Source organism: Cebidichthys violaceus, unplaced genomic scaffold (assembly GCF_023349555.1).
Source record: "Cebidichthys violaceus isolate CVI_PGR_0920_01 unplaced genomic scaffold, fCebVio1.0.p SCAF_20, whole genome shotgun sequence".
NCBI lineage: Eukaryota > Metazoa > Chordata > Actinopteri > Perciformes > Stichaeidae > Cebidichthys > Cebidichthys violaceus.
The window spans coordinates 12,531,436-12,554,172 of NW_027176373.1; the positions used below are offsets into that span (position 1 = coordinate 12,531,436).

At 42.9% G+C, this 22,737-nt stretch overlaps 1 protein-coding gene across 3 annotated transcripts in view; it reads right to left on the reverse strand.

Moving 5' to 3' along the window:
• The window catches only part of abr (ABR activator of RhoGEF and GTPase), a 126,195-nt gene that overhangs the window by 48,871 nt on the left and 54,587 nt on the right, over positions 1 to 22,737 (reverse strand). For all 3 annotated transcript variants that reach the window (XM_068716424.1, XM_068716425.1, XM_068716426.1), the window contains 6 exons: positions 19,835 to 19,933; positions 17,811 to 17,996; positions 12,129 to 12,236; positions 7,849 to 7,909; positions 2,748 to 2,800; positions 1,235 to 1,375 (listed from right to left, as the gene is read on the reverse strand). In XM_068716424.1, coding sequence (XP_068572525.1) covers positions 1,235 to 1,375; positions 2,748 to 2,800; positions 7,849 to 7,909; positions 12,129 to 12,236; positions 17,811 to 17,996; positions 19,835 to 19,933 — 648 coding nt within the window. The remainder of the gene's footprint in view (positions 1 to 1,234; positions 1,376 to 2,747; positions 2,801 to 7,848; positions 7,910 to 12,128; positions 12,237 to 17,810; positions 17,997 to 19,834; positions 19,934 to 22,737) is intronic.

Sequence of the window (22,737 nt, forward strand, 5' to 3'; positions counted from 1 at the left end):
AAACAATGCTGGGTTCTGGCAACGGTTGAGAGAAATGAGTGAAAAAACTGAGATCAACACATTTTGTGATTGTATCTACCTGGATTTTAACTGCTACCTCATTCAAATTATGGCTGCATGGTAAATACAGGGGGGGACGTCGTCTCTCCTGTTCTTTGATACCAGGACGGCAATGAGAAGAAGCAGCTAGCAGAGGTGTGTGTGAGGGTTCAAGCGTGTGCATGTGCATCGGGTCAGCGGGGAAAGAGGTGAGCGTTCTGTTTCAGAGTGTAGTAGTTGTGTTGTTCCAATCAGCTCTACAGTTACTTTGCAAATGTATTTATAAGTATTTATTAAAGGCCTGACAGTTGCAAATTGCTCCCATTTGTTAGTTGTTTGTTAGACCTCAATGGGGAAGTCCATCAATAGGGATTACTACTGCATTTGTGAGCTGTGTGAAGTCTGATGAACTGCCTACGAGATTAGAATGAAAAACAATCAGGAGGTGTGGAGTTTGGATGAAGTGAGCTTACCAGGCCTCTATAGCACGAACACATTCCACACTCGGAACAAACTGTTGGAGGCTAAATTGTGGGCAATGAAGCCGGGTTTTAACAAGGAGGAAGAATTAGTAGAACGTGTTTTCGAACGTGTCGATTTTGTTTTGTTTGTATGGACCATTGTGAGTCCGACGATGTTATAGGAGTGTAACGCTAAATCGGTTCATCGGTAAATCGAAAATACACGATGCATTTTGATAAGAAACAGAGAATGTAAAATTTTCTTTGTTGACAAGAACCTCCACAGGGCACCTAATATTCAAACTTTCTAATAAACTGTGTCACAATTGTATGTGCTGTTTTTGCCTCTAGAAGTTATATTTAGTGAATTTTGTGAAGTTCTTCTAATTGTATGAAATATGTTCTATGTATAAGCCTGAATTTAATTTAGTATGGGTTTTATACAGTCTAAGAATGTGACTAAATACGCAACACAAAATGCAAAACTTCAGGAAAAGAAGAGACAGGACGACATGAACTGATTTGAATACATCTCAGTCAGAGGAGGCATATAGAATATTATCACTACATGCAGAGATTTCTCCTCCATCCAGGGTCACTCTCTTGCACCAAATGACACAGCATCCAACTTCAAAGTCAATTATCCATACATTAGGCTCTTGTCTCATTCATACCAAGATAAAAAAAAGAGTATTCCTCTACAAATAATCTCACACACACACACACAAACACACCTCTCCCTTGGGCGTGGTGACGGCAGTCCTGCGAGGATCGATCTCCTCGTTGATGGAGGAGAGGAAGTTCTGAGATATCCTCAGAGCGTCCTGCAGCAGCGGGAAGTCCGGGTGGTCCTTAGGAGTGTGTTTCAGCAAGTCCTGCAACACGTGCACAAACACGCACGGTTACACAGACGCAGTTTGTGCTATGATACATACAACTTTACCAAAACTGTGAAATCACAGAAGTAATGATTGGTGCAATGATGTAAAAACGTCTTATCCTGTATAGCGTTATAAATCCATTTTCACTTCCTAACAAAATCCAAACATGAGCAGAAGTCCTGATTGAATGTTTCTTTCTTAATTAAATTCATAATTGTGCTGAGCACAGCTTTCTTATTGAATACTGAAGTGATCTCTGAAAATCTCATTTCCTTGGCGTTATTGAAGCTGCTCTCATCAGTATAGCAGAGAGATGAGCGGGACAGCCGAACAACAGAGGCTCCTCTTCCTTCCAAAACAAACACCTCTTCATTTGCATGAATGGCAGGAACATGACCTTTGTAGAAACACCCGCAGCAGTCCTGGATGCACCGGTCATGTTGTTGCTCTTACAGCTTCATGCAAAGTAACTAGACACATCCAGGCGTCTCTCTGCTCACTTGATTGGCAGTTACCACCTTAATATTACTCATCCAATGAGGTAGTCTTATTCAGGCTGGGACGCTGCGATGAACAACACAAAGCAGGCTCTGGTTTTTCAGCTCTTGGGCTGCTGTGTGGAATAGCTAAACATAAATTAAGGTATTATAGTTTTTGCTCTCACGTTTGGATTTGCTGTGAGGAATGTAGAGTCTATGAAAACAGCTAAATCTTCTTGAGTACAAACTGTTTATTCTGCTTTGAGTGTGTGTGTGTGTGTGTGTGTGTGTGTGTGTGTGTGTGTGTGTGTGTGTGTGTGTGTGCGTGCGTGCGTGTGTGTGTGTGTGTGCGTGTGTGTGTGTGTGTGAGAGAAGGGCAGTTAAAAGGAAAGTTCACCAGTTTACAAAACAAAATCACAAAACATATTTTCTCACTTTGCTTTTTTGCTGCAATATTGAATAATGTTTGCCCTTTGGTCCCAAATAGTAATTAAAAAAAACAAACATGAAAATTCCTCTTTGGTGGAACAACAAACAACACACAGACATCTATAACGTGACATGGGGCCCAAACCAGCCCTTTGTGTCTGGTTGGGGGTTATAAAGGTTAGGAACTATTAGTTTAGTCTTTACTATATTTTATTAAATTATAGTATTTCTTATACAAACAATAATGTGAAAAGTAACCAATAGGGTCAAATAAATGTAGTGGAGTAAAGAGTATTATATTTCCATAGTATGAGTATAATGTAGCATGAAAATCAAATATTAAAGTAAAGTATCTCAAAATATACATGTATATATATATCTGTCTCACACGTCTGCTTTTCTCGTAATTCGGGTGAAATGATCCTTTAAAGTCATGGGAGTGTAAGCAGTGCACTCACATGAAGAACCAGGGTGCTTCTGGTCACACGGTCAATGGGCTTGTAGAGGAGAGCTGTGGGGAGAGAAGAGGAGGGCTCCGAGTCAGTGTCGCTGACACACAAGTCTGTACACACACACACACACACACACACACACACACACACACACACACACACACACACACACACACACACACACACACACACACACACACACACACACACACACAAGTCTGTAGGCAGGCTGCTTAACATGCAGTCCATCTCTGGGGTTGATGCTGCAGCCTCCTATTGGTCCTGAAACAGTTTGCTTCCACTGCATATTTAGGCTGCTACTAGGTAAACTACAGCCTGGACGCTGGACTCTAAGAGATTCTCTCTGAAACACACGGACGCAAACATTTAAGCAGCAGAAGCATGTATCCACGGTACAACAAGACAGACCCAACCCCAGTGTTCATATCTATACATCACAGTTTTAGCTTGCACCACCACACTCGGCTGGTTTCCCCTGTGGAAGGCTATGCTGCTGCTGAGGTGGTGTGAACAGCTGCAGGTCTGACATACATGACAGCTCCAGATGAGAAACTCCCACAGATAGGACAGAGGGAAAGATGGGGGGGGGGGGGGGGGATATGACGGGCGGCAAGCAAGGCGGCAGATGTGAGAACCCCGAGGGAGAGACGAATACCAAGCAAACACGCATATAGATGTGAAAGAGGAGAGAAGAGGGAGGTTGAAGAAGAACACTTTCATTCCTCCCTCTGTCAGACCTGGATTCATGTAATGAAATGCCAAAAAAATGTCTCACGGTCTCAAAATAATAATGCCACTGGTGTCACACAAAATGTATAATAATGTCGCTCTGCACTTGTTCTCAAGGAGGGAAAAAAGAAACGTACGGGTGGAGTATGCAATAAAAACAATCCAGATCCGCAAGGGCATAGAAATCTGGAAAGCAGCCGACGATATTCCACTCACTGATCAAGCTAATCTCCATTTATTATAGTGCAGACTTAAAGCAACTGATTATTAAAGTGAAAGGGAAGAGAAGGCCCTCTGTATGCAGGGCAGGTAGTCCCAGACAGACAAAGAGAGCTACAAATAGTGCTACACTTATCTGTTTATCCCATTGAACATTGCTCCCATCGACTGTACAGTAGTGCCTGCTATCTCTCTCCCTCTTCTTCTCTTCCTCTATACTCTCACTTTTAAGTGCTCGCCCTCCTTTCTTCTCGCCTCCTCCGTCGACTAAAAAGAAATGAAAAGGGCACCTCCAGGGAGCGTGTTCAGATCTACTGATCCGGCTCGTAATATAAAACTTGACACACTTCTCATGTGCTCAAATGTACATACACACATACATCCGGCTACTGTGTGAGACCAAAGAGAATCTTCTAGAGGGCCTTGCTGATGCTCTTTGAAGTTTCTCCGCCCTCTGGTCGTTAACGATGCGGCCTCCGTCAACGTTCACTGAACCAATACCGCTACCTCCCGGAGGATTAGCTCCATGACCTGCACGAACCACAAGGGGGCTGCCAACTACTCTAATTATATGCGTGTGCACGGTTGTCTTCACCTCAAGCGGAACAACTTTTAGAACGTCCAGGTGACTTTTGTGTTACCTTGGGTTCAGTTCAAGTTTCATGTGTTAGTACAGTTGTTGTATAAGTCAGTGCATCAGCTGTATTGATTATTTTGATGTGCTTTGTGCTGCATGTGTGAAACTCTACTGCACCTTGTTTCTGTTTGGAAACACGAGTCGAAAGCCATGAAGCAGGAATAATAATGATCATGTTCACATGTCAACATTTGCTAATTAGCACTAAACACAAATTACAGCTGAGGCTGATGTGTTGCAGCTATTTGGCCAAAAACCAAAGTATTGGACACATTTTGACTTGATGATAGCGCCAGATTTAAAGTTAAGGGATCACCAAAGCCAGTATGATTCATCCTCTGAGGACCAAGAACGTCCATCGAATCAAATCCCTAAAACAGAAGTCGAGATATTTTAGTATGGACGAGGTCCCAATGCGGTTATAGAAAGATCGATAACACCTTCCACCGCAAAGTTCACAGTCCAGTCAAGAGACAGGACGAGAGGATGAGAACACCGAGAGGATCAGAGAGGAGGCGGATTATTGGAAGTCGATGACCCGCCTCTGCGAGGTGCCTCTGATTGGTCCTGTTCTCAAGGTCGCCTTGACGACTTGGCTGGCGGACAGACAGTTCATCTTTGCTAAGGGTGGGAGGGGGACCATGTGGGCAAGGTCTTTGAACGACAACACACTGGACAATTCCTCAGCTACGATGCGGGGACTGGCAGCTTTATTTGGCAAGAACTACTAGTCACCAGAAGTCATAAGTACATTTCCTTTTCCAAACAAGCATCTAAGAGCATGAAGCAGAGCATAACTCAGAGCCAAAGTACAGTGCAGAAACAAGAAAAACAGTTAGTGCTATAAGTAATACGAATACAATAAGTGCAACAAGCTAGTATGAATACAATAAGTGCTAAGTGGAAGGCTCAGGGTAGCACTTCCTGAAGAGGTGGGTTTTCAGCCTGCGCCGAAAGATGGGCAGCGACTCCGCTGTCCTGACGTCAGTGGGAAGTTCATTCCACTACTGTGGGGCCAGGACAGAAAACAGCCGTGACCGGGTCGATCGGCCGCCAAGACCTCTGAGCGACGGGGCAACCAATCGCCCCGAGGCAGCAGAGCGAAGTGATCGGGCGGGGGTGTAAGGCTTGACCATGGCCTGGAGATACGAAGGAGCTGTTCCTTTCACTGCCCTGTAGGTTAGCACCAGAGTCTTAAACTGGATGTGAGCTCTTACAGGTAGCCAGTGTAATGAACGGAGAAAGGAAGTTGTGTGGGAGAACTTGGAGCGATTGAACACCAGGCGAGCTGCGGCTTTCTGGACAAGCTCCAGAGGTCTGATGGCCGATGCCGGGGCTCCGGATTAAGAAAACAGAGAGAAAGCGGTCATAGTGGGGGGCAAGAGTCCCCATTTACATGTAAAACAGGATGTCAGATGTTTGATTTAACACTTGTGTTGCTATTTGCATCCATTCATTAAGCGGTGGCTGGCAGATGAAACAGTGTGCTATATGGAAACAAGTATGACAAATTGATTTATTTCAATGAAGAAAATACGCAAAAGCTGGGGGAAGGCTGGGGTCTATTTAAATCACGAGAAGGATGGATGGATGCATGGGTACAGGGAGGAAAGGCAGGTGGGAGGAAAGCATGATGAAAAGAGGGAGCGGGAGTTTCAGAGCTCAGCTGGAGAAATCCCTGGACTACTTGGCCAGGTAATTAAGGAACCGCAACACAAAGAGTAATCAAAGCAACTGCCCTGGGTGCTGACGAACACTGATTGCTGAGGGAATATGACACGAGCGTGGAAAACAATGGTAAAGAAAAAACAATCAGAGAGTGCTTAAGTATATTACAGTACAGTCTCAGCAGTAAAGAAGGAAAAACTAATGTGACGATAACAATCAGCATGTTTGGGTTGCTCCTCATTTACGGCGCATAAATTAACAGACACTTCACAGGTACATGAGGCTGTAAATTGACACACACAGACACACAGACACACACACACACACACACACACACACACACACACACACACACACACACACACACACACACACACACACACACACACACACTCATCCACCCTGTCTCAGCCAGACAAAGCCACACCATTTGCTCATCATGTCTATTATAGCAATCGGACAGCGTTTCATCAGCAAGAGGTCTACCCCCCTTGGTTCGGTTGTGCCAAATTCCCCAAAAAACGTCTTTAAGTTTGCAAAACCAGCAGAGCACAGGCAAACGCACACACACTCATTAACTCACACACAGATCAGACTCGCTCCGATCCTCTGGCGATGAGAATTCTCTCCGAGGTGCAGTCTAAGGCCAACAGCCCTTTTACAGACTAAACGTGCTTTGCTTTTAAACACGCGCACACGCGCACACGCACACACACACACACGCACACACGCACGCACGCACGCACGCACGCACACACGCACACACGCACACACGCACACACACACACACACACACACACGCAAAAGCTGCCGCCGTCCTCTATAGTATTCTGTATGTTGAAAAGACATGAACAACTGGAGTCTGCCAGTCCAGGTGAGCTGCATATTCTCAGAGGATCATCACTCGGCGAGCACACAAAAGCTCCGGCGCTTCAAAAGACTTCATCACCTCATTATGCGGGCTATTGCACATAAATGTACAGGAAACATCAGCAGCAGACAAGATGCTATTTGTGCATCATGAGCACCAGTTCTTAAAGCTCTGAATATCCCAAATCAATCTGATAGCTTGTCAGCAGCTGTCCCAACTTCACAGCAAACAGCCAATCTGCCGTGGAATCATAGACAATGACAACGACGTCCTGGCTCACAGATAAACGACAGGAAAAAGGAAAAAACTACAATCCAAGTTGCCCCAAATCGAAACGGCGGCGGGTCACAACATGCGGTCGTTACCGTATGTGCAGTTACAACACAGTCTGAGGACCAGAAGCACCTCCATGTCCCTCATCTCCTCACTCTGTTCTCCTGCTCACTGCCTCCTTTCTCAGGCAGAGCGAGAGAGAGAGCGAGAGCGACAGAGAGAGAGAGAGAGAGAGAGAGAGAGAGAGAGAGAGAGAAAGAGAGAGTGAGAGAGACAGTGAGAGAGACAGAGACAGCGAGAAAGAGAGAGAGAGAGAAAGAGAGAGAGACAGTGAGAGACAGACAGAGACAGAGAGAGAGAGAGAGAGAGAGAGAGAGAGAGAGAGAGAGAGAGAGAGAGAGAGAGAGAGAGAGACACACAGAGAGCTCACATGTGCCAGTTTGCCTCCCAAAGCCCACCACTGCATACACAAGTAGGAAGAGGCAGGACTGGAGTCTTAAAGCAGCAAGCTACCCTGGACAGATGTACACACACACACTCACAATAGACACATATAGACTAGAATACCCACACACACGCACGCACACACACACACACACACACACACACACACACACACACACACACACACACACACACACACACACACACACACACACACACACACACACACACACACAAACACTTACCCTCCATTGAGACAGATGTAGTACAATCTTTGGAGTCTTTAGGACCTTTTACTTTGAGGTTCTGAAAAATAAAAATAAAAAAAGAGTGGGATGATCATTTTAATTAACCACACTCTTGCTCACGCTCACGCTCACACACACACACACACACACACACACACACACACACACACACACACCTCTCTACTTGCTCGGCTGGGGCCGATAGAAGTAATGAAGGCGTATAGGGTCACTGCAGCAGACTGAGACAGCTGACGGAGGCTGAGCCGTGTAACCACCACACATTAAAGTACAGGTACAACCACCGACACACCTCTACAGCACAACTGGGAAATTAGATTAGTTAAAGGAAAACTACACCCACAACATGACAATTTGTATATTAATAATTACTCTGTATTGCCTTGATTTCTTGAAGGAAACTTTGTTTTTCTCACATGCCTCCATGGTGAACGGAGAATCATTGTTTCAATGCATCAAGACTTTTCTCCATTTTTGTCATTCTCCGCTCACTATTGAGGCATGTGAGAAAAACAAAGTTTCCTTCAGGAACTTGAGGTAACAGGGTGAGTAATTGATGTAAAAAATGGACATTTTATGGGTGAAGGATTCATTTAAGGTGTTGATTAACCTTCTGTACCCTAGACCGATTTTTAGGCCCTCAGCTCGAAAATAGCATGCCCATACGATGAGTGTAGCGTTGCAACTGTAAGGGCTATTTTGATACTTTTGGTAGTAAAATAACCCTAACACTTGTGAGATGTGTTGATATGTGTAAATATCAGTATATACAGTTGTGGTCAAAAGTTTACATACACTTGTAAAGAACATAATGTCATGGCTCTCTTGAGTTTCCAGTTATTTCTACAACTCTGATTTTTCTCTGATAGAGTGATTGGAACAGATACTTCTTTGTCACAAAAAACATTCATGAAGTTTGGTTCTTTCATGACTTTATTATGGGTTAACAGAAAAAGTGACAAAATCTGCTGGGTCAAAAATATACATACAGCAACATGAATTAGCAATTTTGGTGACTTAGAAAGTTGTGTCAATGAAATGAGCTTCATAGCATGGCCTCTTAACTTCTTGTGAGTGATTATGAGTGACTACAGCTGGTGACTTCTCTGAGGCCATTTAAATAGGGCTCATTGGATACAAACGCCCACAAACGCTACAATGGGAAAGTCAAAGGAGCTCAGCATGGATCTGAAAAAAGGAATCATTGACTTCAACAAGTCAGGAAGTCACTTGGAGCCATTTCAAAGCAGCTGCAGGTCCCAAGAGCAACAGTGCAAACAATTGTTTGTAAGTATAAAGTGCATGGCACTGTTTTGTCACTGCCACGATCAGGAAGAAAACGCAAGCTATCACCTGCTGCTGAGAGAAAATTGGTCAGGAGGGTGAAGAGTCAACCGAGAATCACCAAAAAGCAGATCTGCCAAGAATTAGAAGCTGCTGGAACACAGGTGTCAGTGTCCACAGTCAAGCGTGTTTTGCATCTCCATGGACTGAGAGGCTGCCGTGCAAGAAGGAAGCCCTTGCTCCAAAAGCGGCACCTTAAGGCTCGACTGAAGTTTGCTGCTGATCACATGGACAAAGATAAGACCTTCTGGAGGAAAGTTCTGTGGTCAGACGAAACAAAAATCGAGCTGTTTAGCCACAATGCCCAGCAATATGTTTGGAGGAGAAAAGGTGAGGCCTTTAACCCCAAGAACACCATGCCGACCGTCAAGCACGGTGGTGGTAGTATTATGCTGTGGGGCTGTTTTGCTGCCAATGGAACTGGTGCTTTACAGAGAGTAAATGGGATAATGAAGAAGGAGGATTACCTTCAAATTCTTCAAGATAACCTAAAATCATCAGCCCGAAGGTTGGGTCTTGGGCGCAGTTGGGTGTTCCAACAGGACAATGACCCCAAACGCACACCAAAAGTGGTAATGGAATGGCTAAATCAGGCTAGAATTAGGGTTTTAGAATGGCCTTCCCAAAGTCCTGACTTAAATCCCATTGAGAACATGTGGACAATGCTGAAGGAACAAGTCCATGTCAGAAAGCCATCAAATTTAACTGAACTGCACCAATTCTGTCAAGAGGAGTGGTCAAAGATTCAACGAGAAGCTTGCCAGAAGCTTGTGGATGGCTACCAAAAGCGCCTAATTGAAGTGAAAATGGCCAAGGGACATGTAACCAAATATTAGCACTGCTGTATGTATATTTTTGACACAGCAGATTTGATCACTTTTTCTGTTAACCCATAATAAAGTCATGAAAGAACCAAACTTCATGAATGTTTTTTGTGACAAAGAAGTATTTGTTCCAATCACTCTATCAGAGAAAAATCAGAGTTGTAGAAATAACGGGGAAACTCAAGAGAGCCATGACATTATGTTCTTTACAAGTGTATGCAAACTTTTGACCACAACTGTATGTTACTGGTTAAGAGTAGATTAAGATGTAACACAGCACAAATTGAAAATTCTAATTTTCGAATGGAAAAAAAAGCGATTTCAGGATATTTCTTTATTAGAAATCAAGTAGCTACAAGTTTTCCAGCTCTCCCACATCATAGAACTATATGTTGAGGGTCTCTAAACTAATTTTTACTTTGATAAAGTGAAGCTTTATCTAGTACATCTTGATCTAGTACGGAGAGGTCAAACAAGGTCAACCAAAATGTAATTTTGTTCCAGCTGTTTCATTGTAATTTTATATACTATATAATTATATATTTCACTTATTTTATCACTAATAGTGTTCAATCTATCCATATGCAGCAGTTTGGCATCATTTTGAGAGCCTGGATCCTCTCTGAGACTGTTAATGTTTGTCATCCATGGGATTTTATCGTCTGAATTCCAGTTTTTTTACCCTCCAGAGCCTTAAAGCCTGTGTGAAGGGCCGATTTGACCCAATGAACGTTCCATAGACGCGTCACAGCCTGCTCTGTTGAAACAACCTAACGTGACTTTGAATGACAGAATCCGTTAGCCAATCATAAAATAAAAACTACCCGAGTTCCAAATTTCTCAAATCCGATTTGCTGAGATGTATAACCCTCCCCATTCCGCTAGCAGGCACACGAGGCACACGAGCCACACGACGGCAGCGACGGCTTTGAATCCAGGCAGAGACGGATGAGCTGCGCAGATCGATAGTAAACATGAACGGATTACATTTTTTTTTTGCTGCAGAACATCTCAAAGTATGGAGCTGGTTTATGATGTGATCGATTAAGCGGATTATGCTGATGGCTTTGTTTTGTAAGTAAAACTGTGACAAAATGGCATTCTGCCGTCTAGTCGCTAGCGATCTCCTGAGCTAACGGGTGTTAGCATTGAATTCATTTTTCAAAACGTTATTGGCATAAATGTGGCGAGTGGGACTGCCTAGATGGCGCTATATCGGTTGTGATACTTGGTATTATACGTAGCTTTGTCATATGTTGTGTTTGGAGTGTGTACAAACAGCTGAGATGACTTTGTAGCACAGGAGCTGCAGTTTGAGCAGCTATGCGGCATCATTATATTCGTTACTGATGAGTGCACGTTATGAGTGGATTCATTTTTGGATGCATGCTCCGCCCCCACCAGCGGGGGCGCTCGGGTCCAAGTTTTAAAACCCCTAAAACTCAAGTTCCTGTTGTGTAATCTGCTGTGCATTGTATTTGGATTACTGTTAAAACAGGGCTTCATCTTGGAAAATGACCACAAGACAGTAATCTACTGTTAAATGCTTAACAGGAAATGGAGAGTTTTGTATTTAGAAAATAAAGCTGATCATCTACACAGCATTGTAGATGGTACAGCATTTGTTTCCATTGCCATATTAAAAGGTATTCAAAGTCCAGCACATTTACAATAATACATATATCCACCTTGTGTTGATGTACAGTAGACTTACAGTATAATCCAAACCATCTTTTGAGAATTGCTCAGTTCATCTGCCCAAACACTAAAAGCCAACATGTGCTCAGTGGAGCATATTGTAACATCAGTGTATCTGTTGTTGTGTTTTAAGCTAGTGTTCCTCAAAATAAGACCACATTTCCTGTAAACACTGTTAGTTCCAGTCAAAAAGAAGATGTTCCAATCCGCCTTGCTTCCTCCTCTGCTGTTGTTCCATGTACATTTGTTTCCTCCTTCCCTTTACCGAAGAGGATTAACATGACGGTTTAAGACACTTTAAGACACGCTGCATGTTTGCTATTCAGACACGTCTTTCTTACGTCCTTCTATCCCCTTCTCGAGTCTCTGATTACCTTCCGAGGATGAACTTACCTCAGATATCTTCTGGAACTGTACGTTGGCCTGGCTGCACTTCTCTGCCGTCTCTAGCGCCACCTTGTAGTTGTCCACAAAGGCCTTGTACACTCCCAACTGGCTGGCCTGTGGAATGAGAGAGAGAACAAGAGACGTTCAGGTACAGGAGACAACTAGCTGTTGTGAGGCAATGAAGGCGGCACGAACCTCTCTTCTATTTGATGGACAATACAGACCCAATGAGCATCTGGTTTAAAACACATTTACTATTACAACACAACCAAAACATAGTGAACCGAGCGCAACTTTCAGTCACCTTCAAATATCATTTATATACCTACTTGCACACACACTCTCATGCGTTTCTGTTAAAATTCATATCGGGCTCTGGCAAATTAATTAATTCCCATCAGGGTTTTTGCTGCAGTCCCTCTTTGGCTCTATCAACATATACCTCCCCCCCCCCCCAACACACACACACACACACACACACACACACACACACACACACACAGTAAAGCCAATGCACACAGTTTAATCACATCCCCATAGCGCTGCTCTGTGCAGTGCTCCCGACTGAAACAGATTCACTTTCTCTTTCATTAGCGGCCCCTCTCTGCCACGCTGTATGTGCATTGTAACACAAGCTGCAGACCAGCAGCGCATGAATATGCATCCTGCTACAGCCGTGCTTCAATGGCTCGGCTGAAGAGCTGACTGCACGCTATTAAAGCAATGAGATTGCTTTCAATTGAATACAGTGAATGAGTAAGACTTGTTACTTTTGTCCTTAAAGCCCCCCCTCCTCCTCCTATTTTCATTTCCTCTACTTCCACTTCCCCTCGGCGTGTGAAGAGAGGAGACATGAGGGAACCATCCGGCTTCATATGACACTTGGAAGATGTTGTAGATCAATAGTCTTCATAGGAACAGATGAACAAATAGCCAACAGTTATTTTTGTGATGAAGTCATCTTAGCACAATCCTGACACAAACATTTAGCCACATAAAGACTTACACAGACTCAGCCAAACAAGTGCCACTGTCTGTATATCATCTCTTCATAATTGGAGACTTCACCATGTCAAACCAAGTCCTTGGATGGAAGGGAGAAACCACCATGAGAGTGATCACATTTCCAAAGATAGAGGATTTGCGACTTGGCAGCTTTGGCTGGAAATACTCAAACCCAGTGCAGTGACGTGACCATGGTATTTCATCGGTTCACCTCTCCGGCGACAGCCGTCACTGAAGACGCAGGACTTTGAGCAACGCTCCGAGCGCAGCACCCACACTTCAAACAACAAGATCACGGGTCAGAGTGGCGGGTGGGAAAACAACAGCTTGTGTTTGAGAGTGGAGGCAGCAAGGAGAAGATGAGGGAAAATGCCTTTCAGATAACTTACATCTTCACTGACATGTTGGACAGCCGAACGCTGAACCATGTTTCTAACAATATCTTCTGCAAGGGTCTATAGCTCTGAATGACTTAGTCCAACCTATATCGGATAGGTTGGATATTATATAAATAGTATAATAGCTATATAGTGAAAGACTGAATGCAGCTAACTATTCAACACTTATACGTATTAAAAGTATCATCAGCATGATGACTATTTAGCAACTAGAAATATCTGTATTCTGGACATGCTTGACTTCAGCCAACTGACTTGCATACTGAATTGCACAATCAAATATTGTACATGCAGCACTCAGTTCCTCCTGTTGCCAAAATACATTGTTCCCCCTTGATCTTTAATATTTAAACATCAGTCAGTCGTACACATGTCATGTAACTAACGATACCGATTAGCATCAAGCCAGGGAGATTTCACCACAACACTCTCAGATGACATGGCATGACTGTGGCCACAGCATAATTCATAAATAAATCATAATCTCACAGTGAAATGATCCTGAGCTTGAGTTGATCTCATGCAACCTGAATAACACTCAATAATCCAGCAACAAGACAACACAGAGGACGTTTGTGTCCTGAAGACGTGAATGAACAAGACTAACGGCCACACTAGCATCTCTATGCGGCTGTGCACAGCGATGCTTTGAGCTAAATATGACCATTTGTTAATCTGGACTAAAGATAAAGTACAAGTGAGGAGGATAGATGTATTTGGTCACAACCTGATACTGGCGTAACATGAAAAAAGTACAGGATCTCTAACGGTATTACTATTCATCCTGAGGAGGACATCGATGTCTGCACCACATTTAATGGAAATCCATCCAATAGTAGTTGACATAAAGCCAGAAATGTCAGCCTCATGTGGCACTAGAGCATACAGTAGGTCAGAAAGCTTCATCTCATTGGGAATGTCTACATATATCATGTCTAAAATACAATTGCAATGCATACAATGGCCGTGGAGAGATTACATCCTTCCACTTCAAACATGGTCAAATGCAATCCCGGCAGTCACGGGCTGCAGCTGAGCCCTTTTTTCCGGTGTGGAAAAGGTGAGAAAAGCTGGAACTGTGGCTGGCTTTCATCCCCCTGTCTGCCTGTTTTCTGCAACTCTGTCCCTCTTCAGTGGCCTCCATGCTGCTGACGAGGAGCTGTGGGGAGTAGACCAGCTAATTACGCTGCCATCTGCACTCTCACTGCCACTCTGACTAAATGTTTAGCCGCCTCATGACATGCTCATGTACGCACATGTACGCAGCGCAGATGGGAGCTGATGACTACACTAACAGGTGTCACTTGGTGGTGCGACTCCTGGGGTCCACAGATAAGGGGGGGGGGGCAGGAGGAAGTACTTATTTAACCACTCAAAGGATTCAGTTTCTGCATGAATGAGATCCGTTCATCTTTCCCTGCTTTTAAATAGAAGCTAACGCAGCATTGCCAATCAATCTCTGTGAGTTGCTAACACATTTCAAAGCTGTTCAAAACATTTAAATATTTATATCGGACAAAGTCCAAAATTAACGCAATTATGATTTTTTTTTTAAAAGAAAATATCACCACAAAGACATTCAAAGCTAACTTTCCTTACTTTTCAACACAAATTTCAGTAGTTACAAAAAAGTACTAAAAGTTTGATAGCCAGCACCAATTATCTGTTTGTGCTTGAAACATTTACTGTGAACAGCAACGTTACTGGACATGGTTCATTTCTGTGGTGTTGTTACCGTAAATGATTCATTTGCCACTACAGCTAGTCAGTTTTGGGCGGAAAAGTTAGCGAGTTAACCTTGATCTCTTTGGTCACCCAACTGTCTTGTTGTACACACATATGAGTTAGTACAGTAGTACAGTACAGTAGCTAGTAGTTGCAGATTCAGTTGTTCTTGCAGCTAGGTGCTCCACCAGCAGCTAGCTAGCTTAGCTTGTCTCAAACCAGATGCTAGTTAACAGAGTGCTAAAGTGAGAAAAACGGCTAAAGGGAAGCCTGTTTCATTGGTGCCTTTCTCTGACCTTCACCTTCTGACTATTTCATCTGTTATCTTAAATACCCACTGAATGAATTGGAAGCTGCAATCCTTGAGTCATAGCGGGTTACTGCTAATATTAACCCTTGCTGACATGTTTTTGGTTTTTTTAACAGTCAAAATGTACCTGGAATCCTTTGCGAGATGTTCAAAATCGAAAACGAAAGATGTCAATATGGCAGAAAGCCCCATTTCATATTAGAATAAGATCTGCATCACGTTCCTCATAACGAATGCATGAAATACACTCAGTTATTTAAGCTGAGTTATGATATACATCTGTCAAAGTCACAGGCTGGTTAGAATCTGTCGCTGAGTCACTGAGGAGTGGCTGAACAGAGCAGAAGCATGTACGTGAACCTTTACATTCAACCTTATGACAACAAACCGTGGGAGTCCTCGATTCTGTCTAGAAATATATGGTGACAAACTGTAATTAATAATAAGATCAAACCTGCAGTCGAACTACGCTAAGATAATGTTAACAACTTCATACATCACTGTTCTTTCTAAAAGAGTAAACTAGAAGTCTTGGTTGTGAGGAGTTAATTTGTCTGAGCTGGCACAACACTTATTCTTGTGCTCTAGTCAAAACAGCGTGCTCATGATTTGTCAAAATGGATCTCTCGTAATGGGACATCTGATTAACACGCAGCTAATTAGCAGGAATAACTTCCATCTCCTTAGATCCAAACACATGGTGCGAGCTGAATACGGAACATGCTCCACTGCTGATCCCACATCAGTTAATCACATTTATCTGGTTATTATCAAAAAACTTAAAAGGGAGATTTGGAAAACTACATATACAATTCTCATAAGCCTGTCAGTGTCAGGCTAACAGAGTTTCCTGTGTAAATGTACGAATTCAGTCAACTAATTAATTACTAATTTAACATCAAATCCACAACGACATTGTATATGTATTTGTGTAGAATAACGTTAGGAAAAGTAAATTATAACTTATAAGTCAATAACAAGAGTTTATTGTCTATTATCTTTTAAAAATCCTATAACAAAGTGAGGCTGTAAAAGCCACAGTAATACAACTTTAGCGCAGGATGGCAAAAAAAATAGATCATTTGGACAAAAAGAAAGAAAGTGAACTGTGTTAATGGTTTACATACTGTATACGTTCATAATAAAAATGACTGAAATCATTGTTTTATTCTCCATCTTCTGTGGTTTTGTTCCGAGGTTCCTGACTGTGGACTGTGAAAACCCCAGTTGTTCCCGTCAGGAATAAGAGGCTCACAGACGTTCACCAACACTTTCTCTAAATAGAGAATTTGTGTGTCTGTCTAGTTTCCAGTCCAGGAAAATTATAAACCACCATATTCTCTCACCACAGTGGGACGTAGTCATGGTGAACTAACAGGACACGGTGTGCCAGGGTTTATTTACACTCCTGCTCTCAGTAACAAATTGTTCAAACTGGCTATTGAAGGTAAAGTTTACTGATGACTGCCTCTGCATTTTACACACCGAATGGGCACACACCCTTGTCAATGTAATGTCTATGTGGAGGATTTTTTTCCTAATCAAAGTCCAGTTTCTTACATCCCAGCTGAACGCGTCTATTACAGCATGTTGCGTCAGCCAGTCTGCAGTATGCCAATCAGATGTAATGAGCGTCTAAAAGAGACACGCACCCTGTACATGCACTCGCTCTCACAGTACGTTATCTGCCGAGAAGCCCTGTTCAAATTGCATTATCCACTCAGTGCAAATGTGACAATGTAATGATGCAACACAGAGGGAGTTCTAGCCGAGGCCTGGAGCCTTGCTAATTCTAGACACATCCACATCCACATCCATCCATCCATCCATCCATCCATCCATCCATCCGCACGCACGCACGCACGCACACACACACACACACACACACACACACACACACACACACACACACACACACACACACACACACACACACACACACACACACACACATAACCGCGTACATTAAGCAGTAAGAGCGCCTGTTTAAGAAATATAACCCAGCGCAAATATGACGGCGTTATGGATCGGAGACTGCAACATTTCTGCTAATGCACTCAGACCACAGACACGGGAGCACGCACACACGCACACACGCACACACACACACACACACACACACACACAAACACTTACATGGAGTGTAACTTAGACCAGTGATTCACAGAGTACAAATAGCATGATGGGACAGGGTAAAAAGAAAAAACAAAGACCCACGTGCTGTAGTTTCTGGGCCCTCGTCAGACTCACCAGCTTCTGGAACAAATGCCCCACGGTGACCTTCTCGTCCCACTGCTGGATGTTGGGTAAGAGGGCGTCGTAGAACTCCTTGTGGATCTCAAAAATGTCCTGGATTTTGTAGAAGATGGTCTCCACCTGCTGGATGGTGAGGACGGGCTGCGAGGTCGTGGCCGTGGCTTTCAGAGGACGCATGGGCTGGAGGATCGGAGAGACACAGACTCAGTGAACACAAGCGAGGACTTTTATGTTTCTTCCTTGTTAAGATAAGTTGTATAAAGCATTTCACTTTGGCATCATGTTCTGATGAAAATGGGTTAAAGTCCCGTTTAATTTAGGAGCACACTTTGATTGCGACGACAATGTGAGGCGGTTAATTGGACAGTCGGTGGCCTAATTGGGCTCTGCAATTGGGCGACTCTCTCTTTCTGCGGTGCAGTTTCTGACCAGTCAGATTGAACGCCAACTCAGTTAATCACTGAAGAATGCGGAGTGGACACGGTGGGTGGGGAGGGACCCTGAACTACAGTGAAAACAAAAACGCTCTCGAGTCACGGAAACTAACGTTCCCCTCAGGATGATGAGTCAGCCTCCCGCTGGCTGTAGGGGTTTGTATGAAGGCAACGCATGACGCCGAGCATCAGGTTTGACCACGGTGTTATCTCCATTTATCTTCCCATGTGACGTTACAGGAGGACATCATGTGACTATGGAGGCTGCACAAATACGACATTTTAGTTTAATTATACTTTTTTAATTTAAAATGAAAACGGACAATTTACTGCTCCACAGTAACATATGGGAAAGTCAATATCTAAATAGTTATTGATAATAACCGATCTGTATGAGTGTGTGTAAAAGTGTACGTGGTCCCAGGCCAACCAGGGGAAGTGTGAGCCTGCATGTTAACAAATGGCTCATTCTCAGCTCAATACAGCTAATCTTGTGTGCGGTATTATTGATATATTGTAAATAAGAGCAGGAGCACCTGAACAGTGATTTTCAAAATGTCCTCAAAGCTTGACTAATGGAGACATTTTCTGAGATTGGTCCAGCATTGAGGATGTATGCTGCTGACAGCAGCCGCTAAACAGGCTGTAATGTTATCGCTCGAGGCAACTCCTCGCTATAAATGTAAGTGCACCAAGAGTGCTTGTTTTTGCCACGGATCGGATCAGATTGTTAGTATAAGTGTCTGACAACATTATGAAAAGGACCCAACAGAGAAATGAAACCAAACATCAACACCAAAACATCCAAGTACAAGCACATGCTGGCTGTCAGTTAACAACAGTTTGTCAAATTCACCATAATCTCTAACATGGAGAGTTGACAAAGAGGGTACCCAAAAACCAATACAACACATTGGGACTTTTGTTTACGAGTCCTCACATGCCTTTAATTTGGTAGCATAAACTAAAACCTGCCAAATACACTTAAAAAAATACGTGGTCACCTAACCCTAACCCTGTTTTAAACGTTCTCTCAGAGACTGAGGAAGTGGAGGAGGACAAGGACAGACTCTCTATTGGTGGAATTATATCATGACTTGTGTCGTCACTGAGGGTTAAAAAGAGAAGGAACCCAGAGACAGATTTCTGCCAGTATTACTGCAATCTGATTTATTTATATTATTTATTTTTACCGCATTGACTGACTACAGCTTTTTATGTTGCGGCGTTGTACTACAACTGTGACTGTCCATGCGCAATTGTACAGTTGTGATGTCAAACTGACTTCATGTTGGTCAGAGTGCATCACGTGGCTGCGAGCAGCAGGATATGACATAAAGCGGCTGAGCGTTGGGGGAAGCATGTTGCAGGAAACTGCAGCGGCTGTGGTCATGTTCAGTTTGACCATCAACCACTAATAACGCTCCGACAGTTCACGCTGTCCTGCTCCACTGCAACATGAACATGAAGGACCTGCTGTCTTTCCCCAAAACAAGTTAATGCGTCCATCAGTGTCAGAAAAGGGAAATTATCTTCACTCCAGCGGTTTCATTTGGTCAGTTCAAGTGTGTGCGTGCGTCTCACCAGTATCAGGGCCTCCAGCTGGTTAATGTAGATCTCCTCGCTGGCCAAGAAACCAGACAGCACCAGTTTCTTCATCTCCAGACCTTTCTCGATGTCTCCCTGCAAGAGAAAAACAGACCCCAATGTAATAACAGCATAACACATGTAATAACACATTGAATACCAACGAGGACCCTTTTGGTAAACTACTTGTATCCAGGATTAATGTCATCACAGTACAATGACTCAAGCTCATTTCCTGCATGATGCCACTGCAGTTACCACATCAGGTAAACATGAGTTCAACACACACACACACACACACACACACACACACACACACACACACACACACACACACTGTGTAGGAATGTGCGGCAGCTGTTCATTAGCGATCTAAGCTAGTCTAAAAACATGTAAATGGCTTGTTTCCTGTGTGGGGAAATCTTACTCCCGGGGCTTCCAGGCAGTTGTTGTATTTTGACTTTAATATCGGGGAAGTCACGGAGCGAGAGCAAAACAAGGACGCACAGAACCTTTATTCCTTTACTGGACAAAACACTAGTGAAAGTGGAATTCTTCAAAGGATTAAAAGTTGAGAAATGTGGCTGCAAGCAGTGAGCCAGAATTATTAAACTGAGGTACCGGACTTACTGTAATTCATCTATTTTGAGTGGAACTATAGACCATAAACCTCACATGGGTTTTATAAAGTCAAAAGGGTCCAAAAGTACTGCGGTTCTTAACAAAGCAGAGTATATACTGGATTAAAAAGTACTTCAAATGATGTACTTCTTACTTATTTGACCATATTTTAGTTATTCAAATTAAATTAATTTTATACGCTACAGAAAAGAGCACGGCAAGTTTATTTATATTGCACATTTCGAGGCAATCCAAAGCGCTTTAAATTAAACTTTAAAAGACAAAAGACAAGAGTGCAAATGAAACACATTCATGTAAATACAGTTAAAAACTGTAATTTAAGAGCCAAGAGAATAGAAAATAAAAACAAGCTGAAATAGAATAACACTGGTATGAAATAGAATAAAACAGTGCAGCAGTCTAAGAAGTTATTGAATAAAAAAACAAAAAAAGTCTCCAGCCTTGATTTGAACAAAGCGAGGGTTGCAGCTGACCTGCAGCTTGTTCCAGATAAATGGAGCATAAAAACCGGACACTGCTCCTCCATCTTTAGTTCTGACTCTGGGGACAGAAAGCAGACCGGTCCCAGACAACCTGAGAGGTCTGCGTGGTTCATAACGTAGCACGACACCAATAATGTACTTTGGCCCAAAACCATTCAGTGCTTTATAAACCAAAAGCAATATTTTAAACTAAATTACTTAACGGAGTAACACACTGGACCTACGTGAAGTCAAAGATAATACGACTCAAAGATTTAGTTGAGTTCAAATATTACATTACGGTCATTTAGCAGACGCTTTTATCCAAAGCGACTTACAATTCAGTATCTATCTACACACCATAGACGCAGCTACGGGAACCCCACTATTTATTTTTTGGGGTTAAGTGTCTTGCTCAAGGACACATTGACATGTAGAGACTAGTAGAGCAGGAGCCGGGGATCGAACCTCCGACCCTCTGATTGAAAGGCGGCCATGCTCTCCACTTACGGTCACCGTTATTAAAAATATTTGTTTGGTTATTTTTAAAAACGTTTTTTGTATAGAGACCAAATAAATGATCTCTATATTGGAAGATATGAACTTAGCGATGTTTATGCTTATTATTCATGTGACTGAAGAGAGTGAAAAAGTATATATATATATATATATATATAAATATATAGTTTAATTGATTTATTAACGGCTACTGCATGATTAACACCACTACTGTAAAGGGCAAAGATCCACAGTAAACAAGTCAGGACATTTAATTTATGACACATATTAAAACATGTGTCGACCAAAACAACACAAACGTGTGAAAGCTGCACAAGCAATACTCATTTCAATATTCCTCCATGATAAAACTGCATAAACAGCAGCCTGACAGTGAATCAACAGGCTGTCATTCACTCGTTGCCCCCCCGCTGGAGACATGCGTCCACGCACACAGAGACAAGAGGCAATAAAGAGAAGAACTGTAGGCGAAGTGACGTTGAAGTGTCATATGTGCTTAAAGAGAGGTCAAAGAACAGCCATGAGAGTGGAAAGGAAGATTAATTATTAACACGAGCAAATCCTTACAATGATATCGGCACACCAGTGCTGGCTGATAAGATGAGGAGGGAGCCATGACCTCATTGCTTTATTAAGCCAATTACCAGCGACATCCACCCTCAAGACTGGGGGTGCACTGTGTGGCCGATATCTACTTTCCTTTTCTTAATTATAGGAATATTACCAAGTTTAGCAGACAATATTACTTCACCCCACTTTTAGATATTTACCTGCAAATTACACAACATACAGTAGACGAAACAAGACATACTTATTCATGTTTCCACAAATCCAAAGTCACATATTTAAAATCTGTGATTCTATAGATCACGTCTCTTCTACTTATTTGTGTAAACTTTCCACTGATTATAGCATCACACGTTTTGAGCCAATGAGACAGAGCTCCTCTGAGTGTTTTAATGCTCGTATTTCAGAGTGAGAAACTGAAAGAAAAGTTTCCCTCTTCTGACTGTAACGCAACACAAAAGCAGCACCAGATATGAGTCGCATTTCCTCTCGAGACTCTTTAGATGCTTCTCTGATATGCGAGTGCTGCTGCAGGCTCATCATTTATTTTAAGCACCACGAACGTATGTGTATGTGTCCACATCTCCAGACATCTTTGTTTTAATAAATGTCATCCCAGGGCTACTTCCAACAAGACTTCTGAGACATGAGGCCAGCTCCGTGTACTCTTCCTGACTCTTGACCAAATAAATGTGTTTTACCGTCAAAGTA